This window comes from Arachis ipaensis, chromosome B9 (genome assembly GCF_059453495.1).
Source record: "Arachis ipaensis isolate K30076 ecotype BB chromosome B9, ASM5945349v1, whole genome shotgun sequence".
Classification (NCBI taxonomy): domain Eukaryota; kingdom Viridiplantae; phylum Streptophyta; class Magnoliopsida; order Fabales; family Fabaceae; genus Arachis; species Arachis ipaensis.
The window spans coordinates 2569912-2594420 of NC_142444.1; the positions used below are offsets into that span (position 1 = coordinate 2569912).

At 31.7% G+C, this 24509-nt stretch overlaps 2 protein-coding genes across 2 annotated transcripts; one reads left to right on the forward strand and one right to left on the reverse strand.

Moving 5' to 3' along the window:
- LOC107617806 (pleiotropic drug resistance protein 1-like) lies at positions 1–14924 on the forward strand. Its single transcript, XM_016319676.3, has 22 exons — positions 1–570; positions 1817–1937; positions 2064–2237; positions 2914–3073; positions 3375–3451; positions 3557–3610; positions 3938–4330; positions 5427–5708; positions 6111–6427; positions 6802–6962; positions 7711–7814; positions 7944–8100; positions 8636–8725; positions 8958–9085; positions 9550–9882; positions 10279–10569; positions 10713–10796; positions 10898–11031; positions 11280–11507; positions 11731–11902; positions 13088–13342; positions 14473–14924. Exons 1-22 carry the CDS (start codon positions 242–244, stop codon positions 14731–14733), a joined length of 4305 nt encoding a protein of 1434 aa, XP_016175162.1. The 5' UTR covers positions 1–241; the 3' UTR covers positions 14734–14924.
- Positions 14925–18322: 3398 nt separating this feature from the next.
- LOC148543528 (uncharacterized) lies at positions 18323–21712 on the reverse strand. Its single transcript, XM_088498146.1, has 5 exons — positions 21665–21712; positions 20260–21360; positions 19360–20175; positions 19018–19276; positions 18323–18588 (listed from the first exon to the last, which is right to left on the reverse strand). The coding sequence occupies exons 1-5, from the start codon at positions 21710–21712 to the stop codon at positions 18323–18325; spliced, it is 2490 nt and encodes an 829-aa protein (XP_088354272.1).
- Positions 21713–24509: the final 2797 nt, after the last annotated feature.

Genomic DNA, 24509 nt, shown 5'->3' on the forward strand with positions numbered 1-24509 from the left:
TCTTCTCAACCGTCATGTAACTAGAAATATAGAAATTAATAAGTCATGCAATTACACGTTAGAGTCATCATCAGTTAGTTAACACTTTTGTAGTTTTTTTTTATAATATATTGGTGTCAAAGCACACTTTGTAATTGATTTTAATTCCCTTTAGGACTTGAATAATGAAAAAAGCCTTCTGGGTTTTGGTGGGTTTTAGCTAAAGTTTCAAGCTTTGTTGTTTGTTGTCTTTGAATAATCAATGGAAGGAAGTGATATATACAGAGCAAGCAATACTTTAAGAACAAGAAGTTCAACACTTTGGAGAAACAGAACAAGCAGAGAGGTTTTCTCAAATGAAAGAGAAGAAGAAGATGATGAAGAAGCTCTTAAATGGGCCTCACTTGAGAAGTTACCAACATATAATCGTTTGAGAAAAGGGTTATTAACCACATCTAGAGGTGTGTCTAATGAGATTGACATCACTGAGCTTGGGTTCCAAGATAGGCAGAAGCTTCTAGATAGATTGATCAAGGTTGCTGAAGAGGATAATGAGAACTTCTTGTTGAAGCTCCGAGAAAGGATTGATAGGTAATTTTGCAAAATCTCTACTCTTTTTTGTTCTAATATTTTTGTAAGGACATCAACAATGAGTTTAATTTTGATGCACTAGCAGTGTAAAACGTTTTATACAGTCGTACAATTACATTTATTCTTTTGGATAATCATTCACGTGATTAATATGAAATGTAATTATTTTTATTAATATGACATTACATAATTGAATAATATTTATGTAAAACTACTTTATATTGACGGTGTATCAAAATTAAATTCTCAAACTATTGCATACAAAATTTTTCCAATTTCCCCTGTTTTCACTAATTGGAAAGGATAATAGGAATATTCTGAATGGAGTTAACTGTAAGATGGCTAATTCCTTTTGGGTATGTATTCAATTTGGTCCTCTAAATTAATTTGCATGGGAGGTGTAAATTAGTCTTATTTTTCCTCTTTGCATTTTCTTTCATCATGATTCTTATTTTGTTTTACTATTAAATTTATTAGAAATAATATTTGCACAATTTTTTGTACGTTTTCTGTACATTTTTTTAAAATGCAAAAGACAAATATTTATCTTCTTTTGCTGTTTATCAACAATTTTTATTATTAAAAATAAAAAATATACAAAAAAGATGTATATTAATCAGAATAAAAAATATTTAATTATTGGTTAATTTTTCTTATTCTTTTATCTATAATTTTTTCTATCATTTACCATACTGGATATGGTTTAATTTTTACACTAAAAATTATAGATTATAATTTTTTCTATCATTTACCATACTGAATATGGTTTAATTTTACATTAAAAATTATAAATTATCACACTACAACAGAAACAGATAATAGCAGCAGTTTTTTTGTTATTTGCGGCGATTATAAATTTCCGCAAAACCAATCTCCAGCGGTTTCTCAATCAACATCCTTTAGCATGGGAATTAATTATTGCGGCAGTTTTTATAAACCGTTGATATAATCACTGCTGTTAAGATATTTTGTGTCAGATTGTATGACAGTAATTTTAAACCGCCACATTATACTCAAAGAGGATTTTCTTGTTGTTTTGCGATGGACACAAACTGCCGCTATTTAGTTTTTAAAAATTATGAAATGGGTTATTAATAAAAAGATATTTGCATATATACTAAGTAATTATCTCATAATGTTTTATTATTTCTCCCTTTTTTGTTGACTATTTTCTCTCTCCCTTTGTCATGTCTTTTCTTTTTTTAATAATTTTTTGTTTGATTGTTATATGTATTATTTATTTTAGAGTTGGAATTGACATTCCAACGATTGAAGTTCGATTTGAGCACCTAAATGTTGAGGCTGAAGCTTATGTGGGGAGTAGAGCAATGCCTACTTTCATAAACTTTGCTACTAATCTAGTTGAGGTAAGACTTCTTAGGAAGATTAATTAATGTTGTTTTTTTATTTAATTAATTATTTTCTTAAGTGTTTCTTTTGTTAAGAAATTAGTCACACATTAATCTTGAATAATTATCACTTGTGTGTTGTAGAGTGTTTTGACTTTTTTCCACATTCTCCCAAGCAAAAAGAAACAATTGACTATCCTCAAAGATGTTAGTGGAATAATTAAACCTCGTAGGATGACATTGCTTCTTGGTCCTCCAAGTTCTGGAAAAACCACTCTTCTTCTAGCTTTATCAGGAAAACTTGATCCAAGTCTCAAGGTAAAAATTAAGATTGTGTTTAGTTTATATTTTTAATATTTTTTTATTTTTAAAATTTTATAAAAAAAAGATAATATAAACACAAAATATAAAATTTTATTTTTCTATTTTTTATAAGTTTTTAAAAATAAAAATACAGGCATCTTATCATTTTGTTCTTCATTACATGCATTGAATTGTTGGAGAAGTACTATATATATGTTCAGTTTTAAGAAATTTAATTTATTTAGAATGGATTAATAAATTCATATGAACATTGTTCGATTCATGTAGTCCCAACTAATTGGACAAGACCTAGTTGTTGTTTCCAGTAAGTAAATTAAACTATCTAAATAAATTCAAAAATGCTAGTTATATATCAAAATCAGTCACTAAAATCAGTCATCAGTATATTTGTATATAAATACATGTGTAATTTAATTTATTTTTAATGTATATTTATATTTCAACATGTGCTGATTTTGGTATACATGTAACGTAGTCGAAATCAATTCATGCTTTAATTTCCTAGTAATTATTGTATGGACTAAATTCTTTATTAAGCACTAATGCTCCAAAACCAAAACCCTTTGTAAAGGGTTTAGTTAAACATGGTATATATAAGAAAAGTAATATTTTGATTAATTAATTTTTTTCCCATCTAATTTGGATGCCTATTATTATATTTGGTCTAAAGGTATCTGGAAAAGTGAGTTATAATGGACATGAAATGAATGAGTTCGTACCTCAAAGAACTGCTGCATATATTAGTCAACATGATGTTCATATTGGAGAAATGACTGTTAGAGAAACGTTGACTTTTTCAGCAAGGTGCCAAGGAGTTGGATCACGTTATGGTTAGTTAATTTTAATTTGTAACACGTTGTTTGTTTCTTCATCACATTAGTTTTTTAACTTGTGTTCACTAAAAAAAGTAAAATTAAGATTTAAAAAAATTTATTTTAATTTTACTATCTCCGATTTTTAGGGTAAAAAGAAAAAGGACAAATTTTATTCAAAATAAAAACATTTTATTATTTTTCTTTTTTTTCATGTCATTCTCTAAATATATTTTTATTTTTCAATATCTTTGTATTAATTGTGGTTAAAAAAATAATATATAATTGGTTGTAACTTTTTGTGATCCACATTTGATAGACTTGCTATCTGAGTTGTCTAGAAGAGAGAAAGAAGCAAAGATTAAACCTGATGTTGATATTGATGTTTACATGAAGGTAAGAAAGAATCTATATATTACATAAAAAAAAAAGAAGCTTTTATATGAAATTAATATAATGGATATAAAATATATTTGGCATTTGGTTCTTCTAATAAACTAGGCCACTGCAACCGGAGGACAAGAAGCAAGCTTGGTAACAGATTATGTACTAAAGGTAATAACACTAGAAATAAGTGTTTCTTTGGTTCTATATAAAATTTCATTTTTTACTTTTTACTTTTTTATCTATGTTTTGACATCAGTATTTTTTTTACGATTATGTTACGTGTACACACTAATTAGCTACTAAAATTAGTCACCAATATAAAATACCTATTGAAATACAATTATACATTAAAAATAAATTGAACTATACATATGTAGTTATACACAAATATACTGATGCTGATTTTAGTAACTGATTTTGACGTTCGAATAGCATTTTTTATTTTTTTTAACAATTAAATACTATAAAGTGTTAACTACAAGGTTATGAATGCAGATTTTGGGTTTGGATATTTGTGCCGATACAATTGTAGGGAACGAGATGTTGCGCGGTATATCGGGAGGACAACGAAAACGAGTTACGACAGGAGAAATGCTAGTTGGACCAACAAATGCTCTGTTCATGGATGAAATCTCAACTGGTTTGGATAGCTCCACTACTTTTCAGATTGTGAATTCTTTAAAGCAATATGTTCACATTCTTAATGGAACTGCGTTGATCTCGTTGCTACAACCGGCACCGGAAACTTACGAACTTTTTGATGACATTGTTTTAATCTCTGATGGTGAAATTGTCTACCAAGGACCCCGTGAACATGTTCTTGATTTTTTTGAGTATGTGGGTTTCAAGTGCCCTGAGAGAAAAGCTGTTGCTGATTTCCTTCAAGAAGTAAGTCAAACGAATTATCTATTTTGGTTACTTTTATCGAATAATTAACCCAATATTTGATATTCATATCTCTCATGATAAAAAAATGTTAGTTATTTTCGGGAACTAAATCTCTAAAATAGTCTATAAAAATTATGTTATGTGTTGATTTAGTCCTTGAGATTTCAATTGTACTATTATTATCTTTGAGATTGATTTTTGGACGTTATAGTGGTTCTCCGATCCCTCGGCAAATGGAATGATAAACTAGCACATCAATATTATTACCACGTTGGACACTGACGAAATAACATTTTCTTTTGACGTCCAATGTCCAATGATATCAGATGCAACGTCGTTTTGATATATATTGGTATCTAAAACGATTTTCGCATTGAGAAAGTATAGGGAGCCAATGGCTTAAGCGTACAATGTGTACAATGGATGTTTAGAAAGTATTAGAGATATGACCATTAGTGTTACATTGTCTTGTTAGGTTATGCTTTTGGGATGAGTGGTTTCATGATATGGTATTAGAGTTCTAGATTCAAAAGATCAAGAGTTCGATCCTTGGTGAACCCCAAAATCTGCTTAAACTTTTGGAATGAGTGGTTTTATGACATGAAATGTTTATTATCCCTGTATTCGGATGATTATTCTGGATAATATGAGTGATGCTCATTTTATTCATGGACAAAAGATTTAGCCCATTGTACACATTGTACGCTTAGGCCATTGGCTCCCTAGCAGTACTCGCATTGCATTTATTAAACAACGTCGTTTCTCTTTTCATTGGGCACCAAAAGCAAATTGCGTCGCTTCACCAGTGTCCAATGAGGAATTGGAGTGCTTCGCTTCACTTAGTTTGTTGAGTCACTGTTGAAAGGAGTCGAAGGACTCCTACAGTGATCGGAGATCAATTTTGAAGACAATAATAATGCAATTAGTATCTCAAAAACTAATAAATCAGGGTATACTGTGAATCTCAAAAACCACTTTAAAATTTTAGTTTGCTTTGAGTAAATTAGGTCCTGAAATTTTATTTACTATTTCTGTATATTATGAAATAATTACCAAGAAGTCTTTATATATCTAAGTTTTATATCATTTGTTATAGGTAACTTCTAAAAAGGATCAAGAACAATATTGGGCACGCAAAGATCAACCTTACAGATTTATAACCGTTACTGAATTCGTGGAAGCGTTTCAGTCGTTCCACGTCGGTAGAAGAATGGGGGATGAGCTTGCAACTCCATTTGACAAGTCTTTGAATCACCCAGCTGCATTGACAACTAACAAGTATGGCATCAGCAAGAAGGAGTTGTTAAAGGCTAATTTTTCAAGAGAGTATTTACTTATGAAAAGGAACTCTTTTGTTTACATCTTCAAGTTATTCCAGGTGATCACCTCTATTTACTTGTATTAATTTCTTTTATACAATTGTGTAATTAATTCGTTATTTAGATAATTATTCATATGATTAATAAAAAAAATAATTATTTTTACTGATATAGTATTACATGATTAAATGTATGTACAATTTTATTTTTTATTGACAGTGCATAAATATTAAATTCTTTTGACAATATTATATAAATTTTTTTCAATAAGTATAATTTAACGAAAGACTGTAATATGTCTTATCTTATAATAGCAATGAATATGTTGCACCCTACTACCCTAGCATAAATTTTTTTAGGACCAAAATAAAATTCATTAATTTTATATATGATTATATGGCATTCATACATGTTTTGTCATTTCCATTCATGTTAACTCTTCTTTTTTAATTTTTTGGCAGCTTACCCTGATTGCCATAATTGAAATGACACTGTTCCTAAGAACTAAGATGCATCGAGAATCAGTTATTGATGGAATAGTTTATTCGGGTGCTCTATTTTTCTCAGTAGTAATGGTTATGTTCAATGGAATGGCTGAGATTTCAATGACGATTGCAAAGCTTCCTGTGTACTACAAGCAAAGGGATCATCTATTCTACCCTCCATGGGCATATGCTATACCTAATTGGATCCTTAAAATCCCAATTTCACTTTTGGAAGTTGCTGATTGGATAATTCTCACATATTATGTCATTGGATATGATCCAAATATTTGGAGGTAAAAAATATCATTAAAGTGGGCATTATTATTTGGAGAATACTACGGTGAAGAGTGAAATTTTAGTAAAGAATAAATAATATTTTTTTAATAAAAAATTCACCAAAAATTATTTATTATATATAATACGTATATTTTTTATTTCACTGTTCATAAAAAATTTCCTTATTTTTATTGATTTTAACGGTATTTTTTAATAGTAGATCCAGCTTATAAAAAGGAAGGAGGCAATGACCTCCCAAACTCATTTTTTTATATAAATAATTATAGATAAATTTTAGTTTAATCTCTTTGAAATTTTAATTTTAATTTTTTTTATTATGATATAATTTTAATTTATGGTGTGATGAGGCTTCATTATGTTGTTTATGCAGATTCTTGAAGCAATACCTGGTGCTATTTCTGGCAAGCCAAATGGCTTCTAGTTTATTCCGAGCAATCGCCGCAATAGGCAGGAATCTCATCGTCGCTAACACATTTGGATCATTTGCACTTCTTGCTGTTTTTGTATTGGGCGGTTTTGTTCTTTCAAGAAGTAAGTTTAGTTTTACATATTTACTAACTTTTAACATTATTTTTTGAATTTAATTTTAATATTGTTGTTGTAAAATAGTTTTATATATGTATTTAATTACATAATACTATATTAATTTTTTTTTTATAATAACGGCTTGAATAATCATCCAAAAAAATAGATATAATTAAATGATTGTGTAAGTAATACATCAAAATTAAACTCTTATATTTTTACATTAAATGCTAAATCATAAATTTTAAATTCTAAATCCTAAATTATCACAATAATGAGAGTTAAAAAGACAACTCACGAATATTAATGGATTAAAAATTTGTTTCGTATACTTATACTATTTAAATTAATTAGGCACATGAATTCCTTTGAAAAAAAAGTAGGGTACAAGTATGGGGATGTTATATTGTAAAAGTATAAAGAAAAAATTTAATATTAAAATTATAATAACATAATTTAAGTAGAAGTATTTAAATATACCTAAGATTAAAAGAATATTGTACTAATTTATTTCATTTAAGCGTCAATTTTTTACTTATATATACTTTTGGAACAGGCTTCAAAAGTAATATTTATCATTAGTATTTTATTTTTAGCATAAGAAATTATTTGACATATCAAGATAAGTACTATTATAATTATTTTAAACATAATATTTTACTTATATTCATGTCAATAATATATATGTCATGGACCCGTTTTTAAGTTCAATTTGTTATTGATGATTCTTTGATTTGTTTGATTAATGTAACAGAGGACATCAATGACGGGTGGATTTGGGGTTTTTGGATTTCACCAATGATGTATGCTCAAAATGCTATAGTGGTTAATGAATTCCTTGGAAATAGTTGGAACAAGGTGATGATCGATCATGATTTCTTGAACTACTATTGTAAACTATCTACTACTAATAATACTATTAGTTTAGAAATAATGAATTTAATTTGATGCCTAATTCATCATCATTTTCTCTTCAATTATATATAGTTCACCCCTAACTCAAACAAGACACTTGGAGTTCAATCACTAGAGGCTCGTGGATTCTTCACAAAAGCTTATTGGTATTGGATTGGAGTTGGGGCATTAATTGGATTTACATTCATTTTCAACATTGTATACACCCTGGCTCTTACATTCCTCAATTGTGAGTATCAAAACCCTTAATTTTTGAGTGAATACCCCCATTCGGCCCTAACAATTATTTCGAAAGGACAATGAGGCAAAAAAAAAAAAATCCCAATTCGATCCCTAATCATTTTTTGGGACTGATTAGTCCCTGTGCCAAAAAAAATAATATTAACTTTTTTTTTGGCACAGAGACCTCGTTGTCATTTCGAGATAATTGTTAGGGGTCGGGTTGGATTTTTTTTTTAAGAGCCTCGTTGTCTCGAGGTAATTGTTAGAGGCTATTTTGGGTTTTTCTCTTAATTTTTTTTTATAATTAGTGTTTGAAAAACCAACTCAAAATAAATTAAAATTATTTTACTTTGCATTCTTTAATTAATGGAAAAATAACTGAGTAATATTAAATATAATATATATATAATTATAAATATTAAGTTAAATAAGATAATTTTAGATTATTATTCTTCAAGCATTAGCGTTTGTTTAAGATTCTTAATTAGAGTGATGTTTCTATTAACATGTATATATGTTTCTTTTTGTTTTTTTTGGAGCAGCATTTGAGAAGCAACAAGCAACAATAATTGATGAGTGTGAAGGCAAAACAAGTAATGGCATAGCTCAAGAAGTTCAATTACCACGCATAGGTATCTATTTTATTTAAATTAATCCCTTTGTCCACAAAAGGTTTTTTTTTTTTTAAGGTTTAACATGCATATTAATTAATAAATAATTAAATTTACATAATTTTAAAAGATAACCATGAAAAGAATTGATTAATACTATAATAAAGCTCTAAAATTTTAACTATAAGAGTTTGATTAGAAATACATAATCCAAGTTTAAATGTTGACAATAAACTTTTGAATCACCTTGTAGAAAGTTCAACAAGAGTTAGTGCTTCAAGCAAAAGCAGCAATAATGGGAAGAAAAAAGGCATGGTTCTTCCTTTTGAGCCACATTCTATCACCTTTGACCAAGTTGTATACTCCGTTGATATGCCTCAGGTAATATGTGATTTTCAAATTTGTAATAAAAAATTGGCTTCTAAACAATGTTGTTAAGGAAAGTTTGGTTAATATTGTATTGGATCAAATAAATATTTTTTTGGGTTTTCTAATACACCACCAATTAAATTAATTAGTTCTCTAATAAAAATAAAATCACATACTATACAACAGATAGATACGAATATTAGCGGCGTTTTTTTTTTTTACTATTTGCGACAATTTTAAACTGCCATAAAACCATTCTCCTGCGGATCCCCAACCGTCGTCCTTTAGCTCCAAAAAATAAATATAATCTCCCTTTGTTGAAAATTTGCTCCAAAAAAAATATAATCTCCCTTTGAGTTTTGAAAGATTTTTTTTTTCAATTACAATAATCTCGAATAAGCTTTTGATTGCAAGTTTTTTTTTTGAGTACTATAGTTCAAAAAATAAGCCCTAAGTCTTCAAATTTTAATTGGCAGGAAATGAAGAATCAAGGTGTGGTAGAAGATAGGTTAGTGCTTCTTAAAGGTGTTAGTGGTGCATTTAGGCCTGGTGTTCTCACAGCTTTGATGGGTGTAAGTGGAGCCGGAAAAACTACTTTGATGGATGTTCTCGCCGGTCGGAAAACCGGTGGATATATCGACGGAAGCATAAAAATTTCAGGATACCCTAAGAAGCAAGAAACATTTGCTAGAATTTCAGGTTATTGTGAGCAAACTGATATCCACTCTCCTCATGTTACTGTCTATGAATCCTTACTCTATTCAGCATGGCTTCGTTTACCCATCGAAGTTGATTCCGATACAAGAAAGGTATGTACCTATAATTTCTGAGTTAATAATAGTCCTTGAAAGATAATATATTCGTCAATTTGATTTTTCAGAAAATCAAATGCTTCAAATTAATTCTTAAAAAATACAACAGTGAATCAAATTAGTTTTTTTACTAATTAGATAATGTGTCGCAAAATAATTATGACGTGTCATTGTCTAACTGATAGAGAACCAATTCTCTGATTTATAATTGTATTTTTTAAGAATCAATTTAAGATATTTGAACTTTAGCCGACCAAATTAATGTATGCTTAACACTTTAGGAATTATTTTAACTATTAATCCTTTTTTTTTTTACTTAATTAACAAATGGACGTTATGTTGTGAAATTAGAGATTGATGAGTTGTACCTTTTTATCTATGAAATGGTTGTAGATGTTTATTGAGGAAGTCATGGAGCTTGTGGAATTGAACTTGTTGAGGAACTCGCTAGTTGGATTGGCTGGAGTAAGTGGACTCTCAACTGAACAACGCAAGAGATTAACCATAGCGGTTGAATTAGTGGCTAATCCATCCATAATTTTCATGGATGAGCCTACTTCCGGTTTAGATGCTAGAGCCGCCGCCATCGTTATGAGGACGGTTAGGAATACAGTTGACACCGGAAGAACAGTTGTTTGCACCATCCATCAACCAAGCATCGACATATTTGAAGCTTTCGATGAGGTATAAATAATATATTTATACCATGATTGCTTGCTCGCATAAAAATATTTTCATATAAAAATGATGGATAAAATACAAACACGTGTTATATTAAGTAATTTAGTTAAATATATTATATTTAACTATTTTATCCGCCATGTTAGTTATTCCTATTGAAACGTGGAGGACAAGAAATCTATGTTGGACCGTTGGGTCGTCACTCGAGTCAATTGATCAAGTATTTTGAGGTGTGATGATGCAACTTAAATTCAGTAATATTTTAGAATTAATTATGTGAACAATTCTTGATTCTAAAAACATCTCTTGTTCTAATATTTTCATTGTCTAGAGCATTGATGGTGTTAGTAAAATCAAAGATGGTTATAACCCAGCAACTTGGATGTTAGAAGTTACAACTCCAGCACAAGAGCTAAATCTAGGTGTTGATTTTCATGAGATATACAAAAATTCTGATTTGTACAGGTAATTAAGCATGAACTTTTTTTTCCCATAAATAAATAAAGAGAATCAAAATTATGAAAAATGCTTAGCATTATTATTATCGAAAATATTTGGTAATTAAAATAAGCTAGCTAACAATAATCAGAATTTGTCTTATTTAGCATTTATTAATTGTTACAACAATTAATGAATGCTAAATAAGATAAATTCGACTATTTTTTTTTGTCTTTCTAATATTACCGTATTATTATACACTGTTGATGATTTAGGAGGAATAAGAACCTTATAGCAGAATTGGGAAACCCTGCCCCTGCTTCAAAGGATCTATATTTTCAAACTCAATATTCGCAACCGTTTCTGGTTCAATGCCTAGCTTGCCTATGGAAACAACATTGGTCGTACTGGCGCAATCCGCCGTACACGGCAGTTCGGTTTTTTACCACCATGTTCATATCCTTGATCTTTGGGACAATATTTTGGAATCTTGGAGACAAATAGTAAGTCAAATGCAAAGAAATAATTAAACCTTAGTACTTTAATTTTACAACTATATTAGATGTACACTAAAATCAGTTATTAGTACAGAATACATATTAAAATATAAAATATATATTAGGCTGATTTCAATTGTAAATAGTATTTTTGTTAATCTTATTATTATTTTTTTCTACAGAAAATATTATTATTGGAGAGTAATTTCATTTATTTGGTGACTTGTAGTTCAAGCAGCCAAGATCTTTCCAATGCCATGGGTTCAATGTATGTTGCTGTTTTGTTCATAGGAATTCAGAATTCAGCCTCTGTACAACCAGTGGTAGCAATTGAAAGAACTGTCTTTTATAGAGAAAGAGCTGCTGGAATGTATTCTGCTTTACCTTATGCAATTGCACAGGTAATGTTATCCTCATTTCTTAAGACAATATCCTTAGAATTTTTATCATATGTGTATATATAAAGCTCAATTTTCATACATATTGTAAAAGATTTACATGAACTTTTTAATGGTGTATTGTCATATTAGTAAAAAACTAGTTTTTAAATTGATTGTTTAAAAAATTATTTAAATGTATAAATTTAATTAGATGATAATATAATTTTTTTTACATGTTCAATACATTAAAATTGAATACGTAAAAATTTCCTTAATTTTAGAGATTTTTTTACTTTTTTTATTTTATATATTTTTAATATGTATTTCGTATTTAAATATATATTTTATACAAATAACTTCTTTTTATATACATTTAACATCACTAATTTTTACTTAGTTAATGATATATTTTGTATATTTAATTGTTATAATTTAATAAAGTGATCATTCATATAATATTGTCTTTATCTAGAGATAATATATGAGAATTATTAATTAGTTTAACATATTTGATTGAATTGTCATCTAATAATCTAATTTTAATTACTTTGTTAGTTCTTATAGTTTCGTAAAATTTTTAATTAGGTCCCAATACTTTTTTTTCTTTTTAATTGGATCCCTGCACCAAATTTTTTTTTCAAATAAGTCTCTCTTAGTATTAATTGGCTTAATTTTATAGGGACCCAACTAAAAAAAGAGAATTGGTACATGAACCTAAATAAAAGGAGAAAAAAGTGTAGGGACCCAATTAAAAAAAAATTGGTGCAAGGACTCAATTAAAAGAAAAAAAAGTATAGGGACCTAATTGAAAATTTTGTGAAACTATAGGGACCAGCAGAGTAATTAAACCATTATTATTTTTACATAACAATAATTTTATGTCAGTAATTATTTTTTAATATTATAGATTTTAAAAATAATTTAAAAATATTTAAAAAATTAAAATTAGTGAAGCATCACTGACTTTTTAGCTAGAAATAACTAATGACACTACTCATACCTGAAGTTCTATAAGGATACCAAGAAAAGACACTTATTTTTTTATCATGGTTTGGAAAGAAAAATATATAACAAATAACTACAACTTTAAATGAAGAGCGAACTAGTATATACCAAAACTTAAATGAATTATTATTATGCGTCTGTGTTAACATTATTTATCTAATCATAATCATGTGTATGTGATTATATTCCATTTTGTCACAGATTATGATAGAGCTACCTTATATTTTTGCCCAAGCTATAACATACGGTGTGATAGTTTATGCCATGGTTGGATTCGAGTGGAATGTGAAGAAATTCTTTTGGTATTTATTTTTTATGTATTTCACATTTTGCTACTTCACCTTCTATGGAATGATGGCTGTGGCAGCAACACCAAATCAGCATATTGGTTCCATTGTGGCTGCTGCTTTTTATGGAATATGGAACGTCTTTTCAGGATTTGTTATTCCTCATACAGTAAGTATTTCTAATAAATTAATCCTTTTTTTTTAAAGGTTTAATTACTTTGTTTATTCCTGTAGTTTTTCAAAATTTTCAATTAGGTCCTTATACTTTTTTTTTTTTTAATTGGGTTTCTGCACCAATTTTTTTTAATTAGATCCCTCTTAGTAGTAATTGGCTTAATTTTATAAGGACACAACTAAAAAAAATGGTGCAGAGACCTAAATAAAAGGAAAAAAAAAGTGTAGGGACCCAATTAAAAAAATTTGGTGCAAGAACTCAATTAAAAAGAAAAAAAGTATAGGGACCTAATTGAAAATTTCGCAAAACTATAAAGACCAACAGAGAATAATTAAACCTTTTTTAAATCGTTATAAAATTATTAAATATCTTTGTAAGAAAAATGTCAAAGTAATATTGGTAATGCACTAAATTGTTTCTGTTAATTAGATATATAATTATTATTGTAACTTTATTTATTTGCTTAAATTTTTGAAATAAATAATTTCATACCATAATATCGAAGCTTATATAATTAAAAAGTTTTGGATTCGACTCTTATTACGTTAATTCTTCTAAAATGAAAAAAAATAATTTAAGAATAAAAAAGAATCTATTCTCCAAACTAAAACGAAAAAAAAAGATAAAAATAAAGAATCAAAAACTTAAATTTACAGGATATTTAGCGTATTGCTTAAGATTTAAACAAAACAAAAGAAGTCTAATAAAAAAATATATAAATTTTAAATCCTAAATTTATGATAATTAATGGTTATTTTATTATCATAATTGAATTACAAGTCTTATTTAATCACTACTAGCTTAATATTAAAAGCAAATAAACAGATATCACAAACTCTAAAATGTTTGTACCTTGACAAATAACTCCTAAAACAGAGTATCTATATATAGGAAAGTTTTCAAGTATATTGGTACATCGGTGTTTCAGTGATTTTTAACTATTGATCTTAATTATATATATTATATATATTTTTTATGATTAAGATCAACGGTTAAAAATTACTGAAACACCGGTATATCAGTACACTTGAAAATTTTCCATATATATAAATGAATTCAATCATGTATTCATGTGTATAATGATACTTGTTGTTTTTTTTTTTTTTTAATTATTTTGATTTCAGAGGATGCCAGTGTGGTGGAAGTGGTACTATTGGGTATGTCCTGTGTCATGGACCTTATATGGATTGGTTGCATCACAATTTGGAGACATAACTCATATAATGGAATCAGAACATGTTTCAGTGCAACATTTCATAAGAAGTTATTATGGTTTCAAGCATGATTTTATAGGAGTTTGTGCAATTATGGTTTCTGGATTTGCAGTCTTATTTGCACTCATTTTTGCTGTTGCAATCAAGCTCTTTAACTTTCAAAAACGATAGATAGATAGATAGTTAGACGGTGAAAACTCAGGTGCAGTCGACTTCACGTGAAGTTGATACCTCAGAACCGTTAGATAATTTGACTGATTTGACTAAATTTTCATCTAACGGTTCTGAGGTATCAATTTCACATGAAATCGACTTCATCTGAGTTTTCACCTAGATAGATAGATATTTTCATACATCTTGAAGTACGTACTTTCATATTTCTATTTTTTATTTTTTTGAAAAGGTATATTTGTATTTGTTATGTTGATGTACTACTAGACTTAGTTTCTCTTATTTAAAATTTAAAGTTTCATTCATGAATGTAAGTGTTTTTTTTTTTTTTTTTTTTGTACCGTTAATATATCAGTGAGTGTAATATCTATTATTGTACATCTATTAATAATTTGAAAAAAATAAAGAAGTGAAGGCGATAAGTCACAGATATTTGTAACACATTTTCTATTGTTAATTTGATAAATAAAATCTGAAGTTTAGCCTTTTACATTTTTAACTAGGTTTTTACTCACATACAGAGAGAAAAAAAAAAATAGAAATATTAAAAGAGTATAAAACATCATAGTGGATCTCTTTTTTTTGCTTTTTTGTTTTCCCTTTTTTTTATTTTGTCTTCGCTCTGTATTCTATGTAGCTTTTAACTATTTGAACCTCAAATTAAGTTATGCCATGTGAATATTTTTTCAAAACTGCTACATACACACTAATAATTTACTAAATTAGTTATTATATATTTGGACCTTATATGAATTGGACAAAGCTTGTTGGGTAGCACAGAAGAACTTAGGTAGTGTTTGGTTGTTATTCATGTCTCAAAGAGATATAGGTAGTGTTGGACCTTATACACATCTTTTGTTTAGTTTACTGAAATACAATTTTTTGATGGATACGGAAAGATACGAATGGACACAGAGTCTATATTAAGGTTTGGTTTGGTAAAACTTTTTGAAGAGGTGTTTGTACTTTTTAAAAATTCAAGCTCCTCATTTTGTGTCTGGTAAATCAAAAACACCATGTGCTTGTGCTTGCAACTTTTAAAAGATCGGGGTACTTTTGAAAGCACCTAAGATAGAGCTTTTCAAAGTTGGCTTGTGCTTTTCAAAATTTAAAAGTCTAATATAATCTCATATGTTAACTAATTTTCAAATTTAATGCTTACAGTTATGTCTATTATAGTATTTTTAAAATTTAAAAGTTATTTTACTAAACGCAATTGATGTTGCTTGTGTTTATTAAAAACTATTTTTGATGTGATTTACCAAACATAAATACTATAACTTTTAAAAAGCCATCTTTTAAAAATTAGCTTTTATAAGCTACTTTTGAAAAGTAAAAGTTTTACCAAACTAAGTCTAAATTTGTGTACCTCCAAATAGTTGAGACACTTAGATATCATATAACTTATGAGACACTAATTTTTTACAATTTTACCCTTATTTAAGTTTCAAAATTCCAAATTCAATCCCCATCCTCCCAAATCTGTATCTAGTTCTTCTCTCATGCATCGCCTCCCTCTCTGCAACTTCTCATTGTTCTCAGTAGCTCCATATCCTCTATCCTTTCTCACTCCCCATCGCTGATCACCGCCTCTCCCTCTTCTTCTTTGCAACGCCTACTGTTGCTTCTCTCCTACTTTCTCTTCTCGGCACCCAGCACTCCTCTCTTCCACTCTTCATCTTTGTTCATTGTGCCTTCTCTCTCTGCCTTGTCCTATTCCTCGAGTAGTCAAATTTGTGTTCATTTTTTTCGCCGTCGATTGTCATTGCTCCTCTATCAAGAACCGCTGCATTTGCTCCTCCTTCTCTCTCTCTCTCAGGGTTCGAGCTATGGGAGTCCAGATCCATCGTCATCCAAATCTGCCAGTGGTTTCAAGTTTCGACGACGCTTTCCTCCACATCCTCTCTCTAGCAAAGTCGTTCATCCCCTCCAAAAAGAACGTTTTCGATCTTTTCCTCTTCTATTCTCCCTTTATTAAAAAGTTAAATCTGTGTATCTTATTTTACAGATATGCAACAAATTGAAAAATTTTTTATTTTATTAAATTTAATTTAAATTGACATATTATTGCTTTTGTATTTGGTTGAAGATTATAGTGGTATTGATGTTGATGATAATTCTAAAAGAGGGATTGGGCAAAAATAGTGATGGAAAAGAATAGTGAGGATAAAATTGATATTTTAGTAAAAATTTTGAGTTGTATATTCTGTTGTGTCTAAATTATCAAATAAAATAAAAAATTAAATGTCTTTTTGTCTTATATATTTATATGTATTTATGTTTATATCTTTATTATTTTGAGACATCAATCAAATACAGTCCTAATTGTCACGGCCTTGGACACACTCCAACGCTACCGTGCCGGCACTCGGACTTACTCAACCTCTTGAGCTAAGACCAAGTCAGCCTAACCCTCAATACTTAGCAAGAAAGCTAAGAACACAAGAGAACACAAGAGAAAGGAAGCTTTGGTGGAAAGAACACTTTATTACTCAAGTGTTGGTTATAAATGATTCACATCCCCAAACTCCAACTCTCATCCCTATTTATAGCCATCCACCTCCTCAATGGATGGTTAGGATTAAATCTAATCAACGGTCCAGATTAATCATCCAGAACCTTCTTTACAAATATCTATCCTACCACAACTCTCTAAATGTTTCTAGATTATTCCATACCACTCTTTATACTTCTATATACATCTACACTCTTTTAGAATACTCTATGACCTTCCAGAGTCTTCTAGAACCTTCTAGGGTATTCCGGGACTTTCTAGGACATTCTAGAACGTTCCGGAACCATCTAGAGTATTCTCAAACACTCCAGAAAACTATACAAACACTGTTAAATCTAACCCTCTAAAATTTACCGTGACATTCTCCCCCACCTAATGCGCAGACGTCCTCGTCGCGTTCTGTTCATGATAGCGCTCTAGGTGTTCTTGGAATTGCCACAGATCTTCGCGAGTTTCCCAGCTAGCTTCGGTTATCGGGAGCCCTTTCCACTTGATCAAGTATTGGATACTTGGTGGCACCCCTCTTCGTCGCACGATGCGATTAGCTAAGATCTCTTCGATTTCTTTATCAAAGGATCTAATTACCACGGGCGGAGCGCGACTTGAGTCACCTCTACTCGGTTCGTCTTGGTCTCCATGATATGGTTTAAGCATACTCACATGGAAGACCGGGTGGATCTTCATAGAGGGAGGGAGTTGTACTTTGTAAGCAACCTCCCCAACACGTCCAATGATCTCAAATGGTCCTTCGTATTTGCGGATTAAACCCTTATGAACCTTGCGAAAGGCTTTGAATTGTTGTGGCAGAAGTTTAATCATTACCTTATCTCCCACTTGATAGCTTGCATGCCTCCTCTTCTTATCTGCCCATTTCTTCATCCTCTTTGCAGCTTTGTCGAGGTAAGAACGAGTAACATCTGCTTGTTCTTCCCAAAACTTAATCATATAATAAGCTCCAGGGCTCTTCCCTGAGTAAGAGGAAGAAAGAGAGTGAGGCGTAAGCGGCTGTTGTCCAGTCACAATCTCGAACGGACTCTTCCCTGTAGACTCACTCCTTTGCAAATTGTATGAGAACTAAGCAATGTCGAGGAGTTTTGTCCAATCCTTCTGATTAGCGCTTACAAAATGCCTTAAGTAACACCCGAGTAAGGCATTCACTCTCTCAGTCTGCCCATCGGTTTGAGGATGGAAGCTTGTTGAAAAATGAAGCTCCGACCCAAGGAGTTTGAACAGCTCTGTCCATAGTCGTCCTGTGAAGCGTGGATCTCGATCACTAATGATTCTCTTAGGCAATCCCCAGTACTTCACCACATTCTTGAAGAATAGTCGTGCTGCTTCCTCTGCAGTGCAGTCAGTAGGGGCAGGTATAAATGTAGCATACTTCGAAAATCGATCCACTACCACGAGAATAGATCCAAACCCCTCGGACTTCGGTAAGGCAGAGATGAAATCTAGAGAGACACTTTTTCACGGTCGCTCTGATGGAGGCAGAGGTTCCAACAACCCTCTTGGTGTCTTGTTTTCAATCTTATCTTGTTGGCACACAAGACAAGTCTTCACATAGCTCTCCACTTCATCTCTCATTTGAGGCCAATAATAAGAAGATTCAATGAGTGCTAAGGTCCTTCGCTGACCTTGGTGACCAGCCCACTTGGTGTCATGGCATTCTCTTACCAACTTCCTTCTCAGATTGTCCCATTTAGGAACGTATAGTCTTCTCCCTTTTGTGTAGAGAAGGTCGTTTTCTAACCAAAATCTTTTGGTCTTACCTTCTCTAGCCAACTCCACCAACTTCTTGGCTAATGGATCGTGATGCAACCCTTCCTTGATGATATGCATAATATCTCCTTCCACCATAGAAATGGCTGCTAACTCAGCCTTGCGACTCAGCGCATCTGCTACCACATTAGTCTTGCCTGACTTGTATTCGAATTCGAAATCAAACTCAGCCAAGAAGTCTTGCCACCTAGCTTGTTTGGGGCTTAACTTCTTTTGAGTTTGGAAGTAGCTTGTAGCCACATTATCTGTCTTGAAGATGAAGTGTGAACCAAGCAAGTAGTGACGCCAAGTTCTCAGACAATGCACCACCGCGTCATCTCCTTCTCTTGGACAGTGTATCGCCTCTCTGTATCATTCAACTTGCGACTCTTAAAGGCAATAGGATGTCCTTCTTGCATCAGAACTCCTCCAATAGCGTAGTCAGAAGCATCAGTGTGGACTTCAAACACCTTTGAGTAGTCGGGTAGTGATAGTACTGGTCCTTCTGTGATAGCAGCCTTCAACTCATCAAAAGCCTTTTGACACTCCTTTGACCATTCCCAAGAGTGGTTCTTCTTGAGAAGATCAGTTAATGGTGCAGCCTTGGCAGAGTATCCCTTGATAAACCTCCGATAGTAATTAGCCAACCCAAGGAATGACCTCAATTCAGATATCTTGTTTGGAGGTTCCCACTCTTTGATAGCCTTCACTTTTCCTTGATCCATGCAGAGAGTTCCATCTTTAATGATGTGTCCCAAGAAGTGGACTTCGTCCCTTGCAAAGGAACACTTTTCCTTCTTCACATATAGGTTATTCTCTCGCAAGATCTTTAACACAGTTCGTAAGTGTTCTACATGTTCCTCCAAAGTATTGCTATAGACAACAATGTCATCCAAGTAGACCACTACAAACCGATCAAGGTAAGGTCGAAAAATCTCGTTCATCAAGGTACAGAAGGTCGCAGGAGCATTGGTCAAGCCAAAAGGCATCACCAACCACTCATACGATCCATACCTTGTGACACACGTGGTCTTAGGTTCATCACCATCGGCAATTCTCACTTGGTGATATCCTGACCTCAAATCTAGCTTTGAGAACCACTTGGCTCTACCAAGTTGATCAAACAAATCGGCTATCAAAGGAATGAGGTATTTGTTCTTGATGGTTACCTTGTTAAGTGCTCAATAGTCGATGCATAGTCTCAATGAACCATCATGCTTCTTTTAGAACAAGACTGGTGCGCCATAAGGTGCCTTCGATGGACGGATGAACCTAGCATCTAGCAAATCCTTGAGTTGCTTCTTCAACTCATTGAGTTCTGGCGGTGCCATCCTATAAGGTGTTGAGGCGGGCGGCTTTGCTCCTAACTCCAATTCAATCTTGTGGTCCACTTTCCTCCTAGGTGGTAGTTGTTTTGGTAACTCGGGAGGCATCACATCCTTATTTTCTTCAAGGACTTCCTTGATTTTGGGAGGAACGTCTTCTCTTTCGGATGTTGACTCCTCTTGTAATAGAGCCAAATATGTAGTCTCTCCCTTCTTGAACCCTTTCTTGAGTTGCATGGCAGACAGTATCGATTGTCTGCCAACTTTAGAGACTGTAGGGACCATGCATGGAGACCCTTTCTCCATGACGCATACTACGTCGTAGTATGGCATAGGTATTATATTTGCTTTCCTTTGCAAATCGAGTCCAATGACTATTTTAAAATCATCCATGGGTGCTACTGAGAAATCCACAAGGCCATTCCAAGAACCAAGAGTCATCTCAACCCCTTTTGCTACTCCCTTAAGGGGTTCACCCTTGGTATTCACGGGTTTGAACCAGCCATTCTTTTCGGTGATCTTCAACCCAAGCCTCTTTGCTTCATCAGGCGTGATGAAGTTGTGTGTAGCACCAGTGTCGATCATAGCCATGACGGGTTTTTCATTGATAAAGGCTTTGACATACATCAAGCCTTTCTTTTCTGTAGTGCTTGCCTCTTTGCCCTTCACAGCATTCATGTGTTGGATAGATCCAACACACTCAGTTACTTGAGTTTGAGCTTCTCGTTCCTCGGCGATAGATGCCAAAGTCCCTAGTTTGGGACAATCCTTCATTTGGTATGGTCCCTTGCACACGAAGCATCCTCCTTTGGGCATGAAAGCCTTTTTCTTTTCTTCGTACTCTTTCTTTGAAGAGTATTTTCCTTCCTTCTTGGTTGAGAAACTCTTTCCCTTGTCTCCCCCATCTTTAGTAGAACTAGGCTTGGAGGATGACTTGGGTTTAGAGTCTCCCCTATGATACTCAATGAGTGATTCGGCCACCACGATGGCCTCATCGACATCCTTAACATTCCTTCTTTGTAGTTCTTGCTTTGCCCAAGGTTGGAGTCCATCAATGAAGAAGAACAATGCATCCTCTGATGCTAGGTTGGGGATTTGAAGCGTGAGAGTAGTGAACTCCTTTACGTAGTCGCTAATCGTACTCTTGTGCTTCAACTCCCTCAACTTCTTCCTTGCTTCATAAACCACATTCTCAGGGAAGAATTGTCTTTTCAACTCCCTTTTGAAATCTTCCCATGTGGCTATGTTGCAAGTACCCTTTTTCCATATCTACGCACTTTCTTCTCCACCACAAAGTAGCATTATCAGAAAGGTAGAGAGCTGCAGTGCGTACCTTTATTGCTTCTTCGACCACCCCTTGGCCTTCGAAGTACCTCTCCATTTGCCATAGGAAGTTCTCCACCTCGCGAGCGTCCCTTACGCCCTTGAACTTCTTTGGCTTGGGGAGATCAATCTTTGTCGTCTTCCTTATAATGGTTGGTCGAGATTTTGCCTCCTCGAACCAAACTCAAACTTCCTCAAATAGCTTTAAGGAATTCTCAAGCTTCTCTTCGATTTGGAGCATGCTTTCTTTGAAAGCATCTAGTTCTCCTAACACGTGAGCCTCAAAGGTCTCCTTGTCATGTTCTATCCTTTGGAAGCGCTCATCCATAGAGGATAGAACATTTTCCAACATAGAAACTCTTTCTTCTAAGAAGTTAGAGTCCTTACCTCTAGGCTCACTTGAAGAACGGACCTTCTTGCCTCCCCATTGAGAAAGAATATTATCCCTTCCCCTTTGAGACTCAACATGCTCCATGGTGATACTAGAAGCCATTCCCACAAGCGACTTGTGCTCCCTTTCGAACCTGGCTCTGATACCAAATTGTCACGGCCTTGGACACACTCCAACGCTACCGTGCCGGCACTCGGACTTACTCAACCTCTTGAGCTAAGACCAAGTCAGCCTAACCCTCAATACTTAGCAAGAAAGCTAAGAACACAAGAGAACACAAGAGAAAGGAAGTTTTGGTGGAAAGAACACTTTATTACTCAAGTGTTGGTTATAAATGATTCACACCCCCAAACTCCAACTCTCACCCCTATTTATAGCCATCCACCTCCTCAATGGATGGTTAGGATTAAATCTAATCAACGGTCCAGATTAATCATGCAGAACCTTCTTTACAAATATCTATCCTACCACAACTCTCTAAATGTTTCTAGATTATTCCATACCACTCTTTATACTTCTATATACATCTACACTCTTCTAGAATACTCTATGACCTTCCAGAGTCTTCTAGAACCTTCTAGGGTATTCCGGGACTTTCTAGGACATTCTAGAACGTTCCGGAACCATCTAGAGTATTCTCAAACACTCCAGAAAACTATACAAACACTGTTAAATCTAACCCTCTAAAATTTACCGTGACATAATGCTTAAACTCTTATCCTTTAAATAAATTTAATTATTGACATATATACCACGTGTTTGTATCTGTATTTTATGATCAACTTATAGCTAGCCATGCTATAATATAGGAGCCACCATATATAATGGTCTTTTTAATTATTGAAAAATGTTATTTATTCTTTAAATTTTTAGCTTTTAGTCAATTTTTTTATTTAAATAATATTATTTAATTAATTTAAAATTTATTTTTATGAAAAATTACTTATTTTTTATGAAAAGTTATTTGTTTTTTAATTTAGGGTAAAGTATATTTTTTGTCCCTAAAGTTTGATAAAAGTTTTAAAAATATCCTTAACTTTTATTTTGTTTCAATTTTATCCCAAAAATTTTCGATTTGCATCAAATATACTCATGACGGTTAATTTTTAAAAAAATTTAAGACTAATTCAACAATAATTTCATAAGAACAACTCTCAACACAAGCAAATCAAGCACAATTTTATGCATTATTATTAGATTGGTCTTAAATTTTTTGAAAATTTAGCCATCGAAGGTATATTTGATGCAAATAAAAAATTTTTGGAACAAAATTGAAACAAAATAAAATTTAAGGATATTTTTGAAACTTTTACCAAATTTCAAGAACAAAAAATATACTTTACCCTTTAATTTATCTCTCTTCTAAAGACTGAATAATAAACAATTTTTAAAAAATACCTTAAAAATGTAGATATTGATTTTTGGTTTTTCAACTTTTTCCCTTTTTTTTCTTTTCTTAACATTACCTTTCTCAAGTTTAGAAAACAATAATTTATTTAATGCCATGACAAATATTATTTGACTAGATTTAAAAGTCTAAATTAAATTATATTTGATGTGTATTTTATTGCGCAGTAATATAAAGGCGACAAAAAAAAATCAGTCAGAACTTACTTTATTTAACATTTATTAATTGTTACAATAATAAATAGAATTAGGTTAAATTCTTTAAAATTGGTTAATATATTTTTTCTAAAATTATAATAAAAAATTTTACTGTTATTGTGATAAAAATTAAATATAAGCACATTATATTAAGTAGCTGAACTAAAATATATAATAATACAAATTATTCTTTTTTATTCTATTTTGTTACTGTTATTATGAGACAATATCTCTTAATTTTTTCGTTTAACAGACTTAAGAAGAACTTTTTTCCAAATTAAATTTTATATTTCAATTAAAAAAATCTTAAATTCAACCCCTCTTTTTTAAATCATTCAAAACCTTTCACCTCTTTGCTCTCTACCTACCATTTTTTCAAGATTAAACAAGAGAAAAGGACATAGGTCCTGAACTTTTGCTCTGCAAATATTTTTGTCTTTGACCATTGAAAAATACTTTTAAGTTTTTGACCTTTACAAAACTCGGACGGATCAACGAAAAATGCTTGTCACGCGTACACGTCGCCTGGAAAACTTCCCTCTCACGCGTACGCGTACGCGTCGCCATGAATTTAACAATACCTCATTTCTTCATGAATTCTCCACTTTGTATGTTTTTTTTTTCCATTTCTTTTAAACCATTCTTGCCTTTAAAACTTTAAATCAGTCAAACAAACATATCAAGGTATCAAGTGATAGAAAAGTAAATTAAATTTAGCAATTTAGGGTGTGTTTAGCTTAGCGTTTGAAGCATCAAACGTAGGTTTAGTTTTTTTTTGTTTATATACATTTTTTACCTATTATTTTTTTGTATAGAATAATAATAGTAAAATTATAGCATACTAAAAAAGAATATTAAG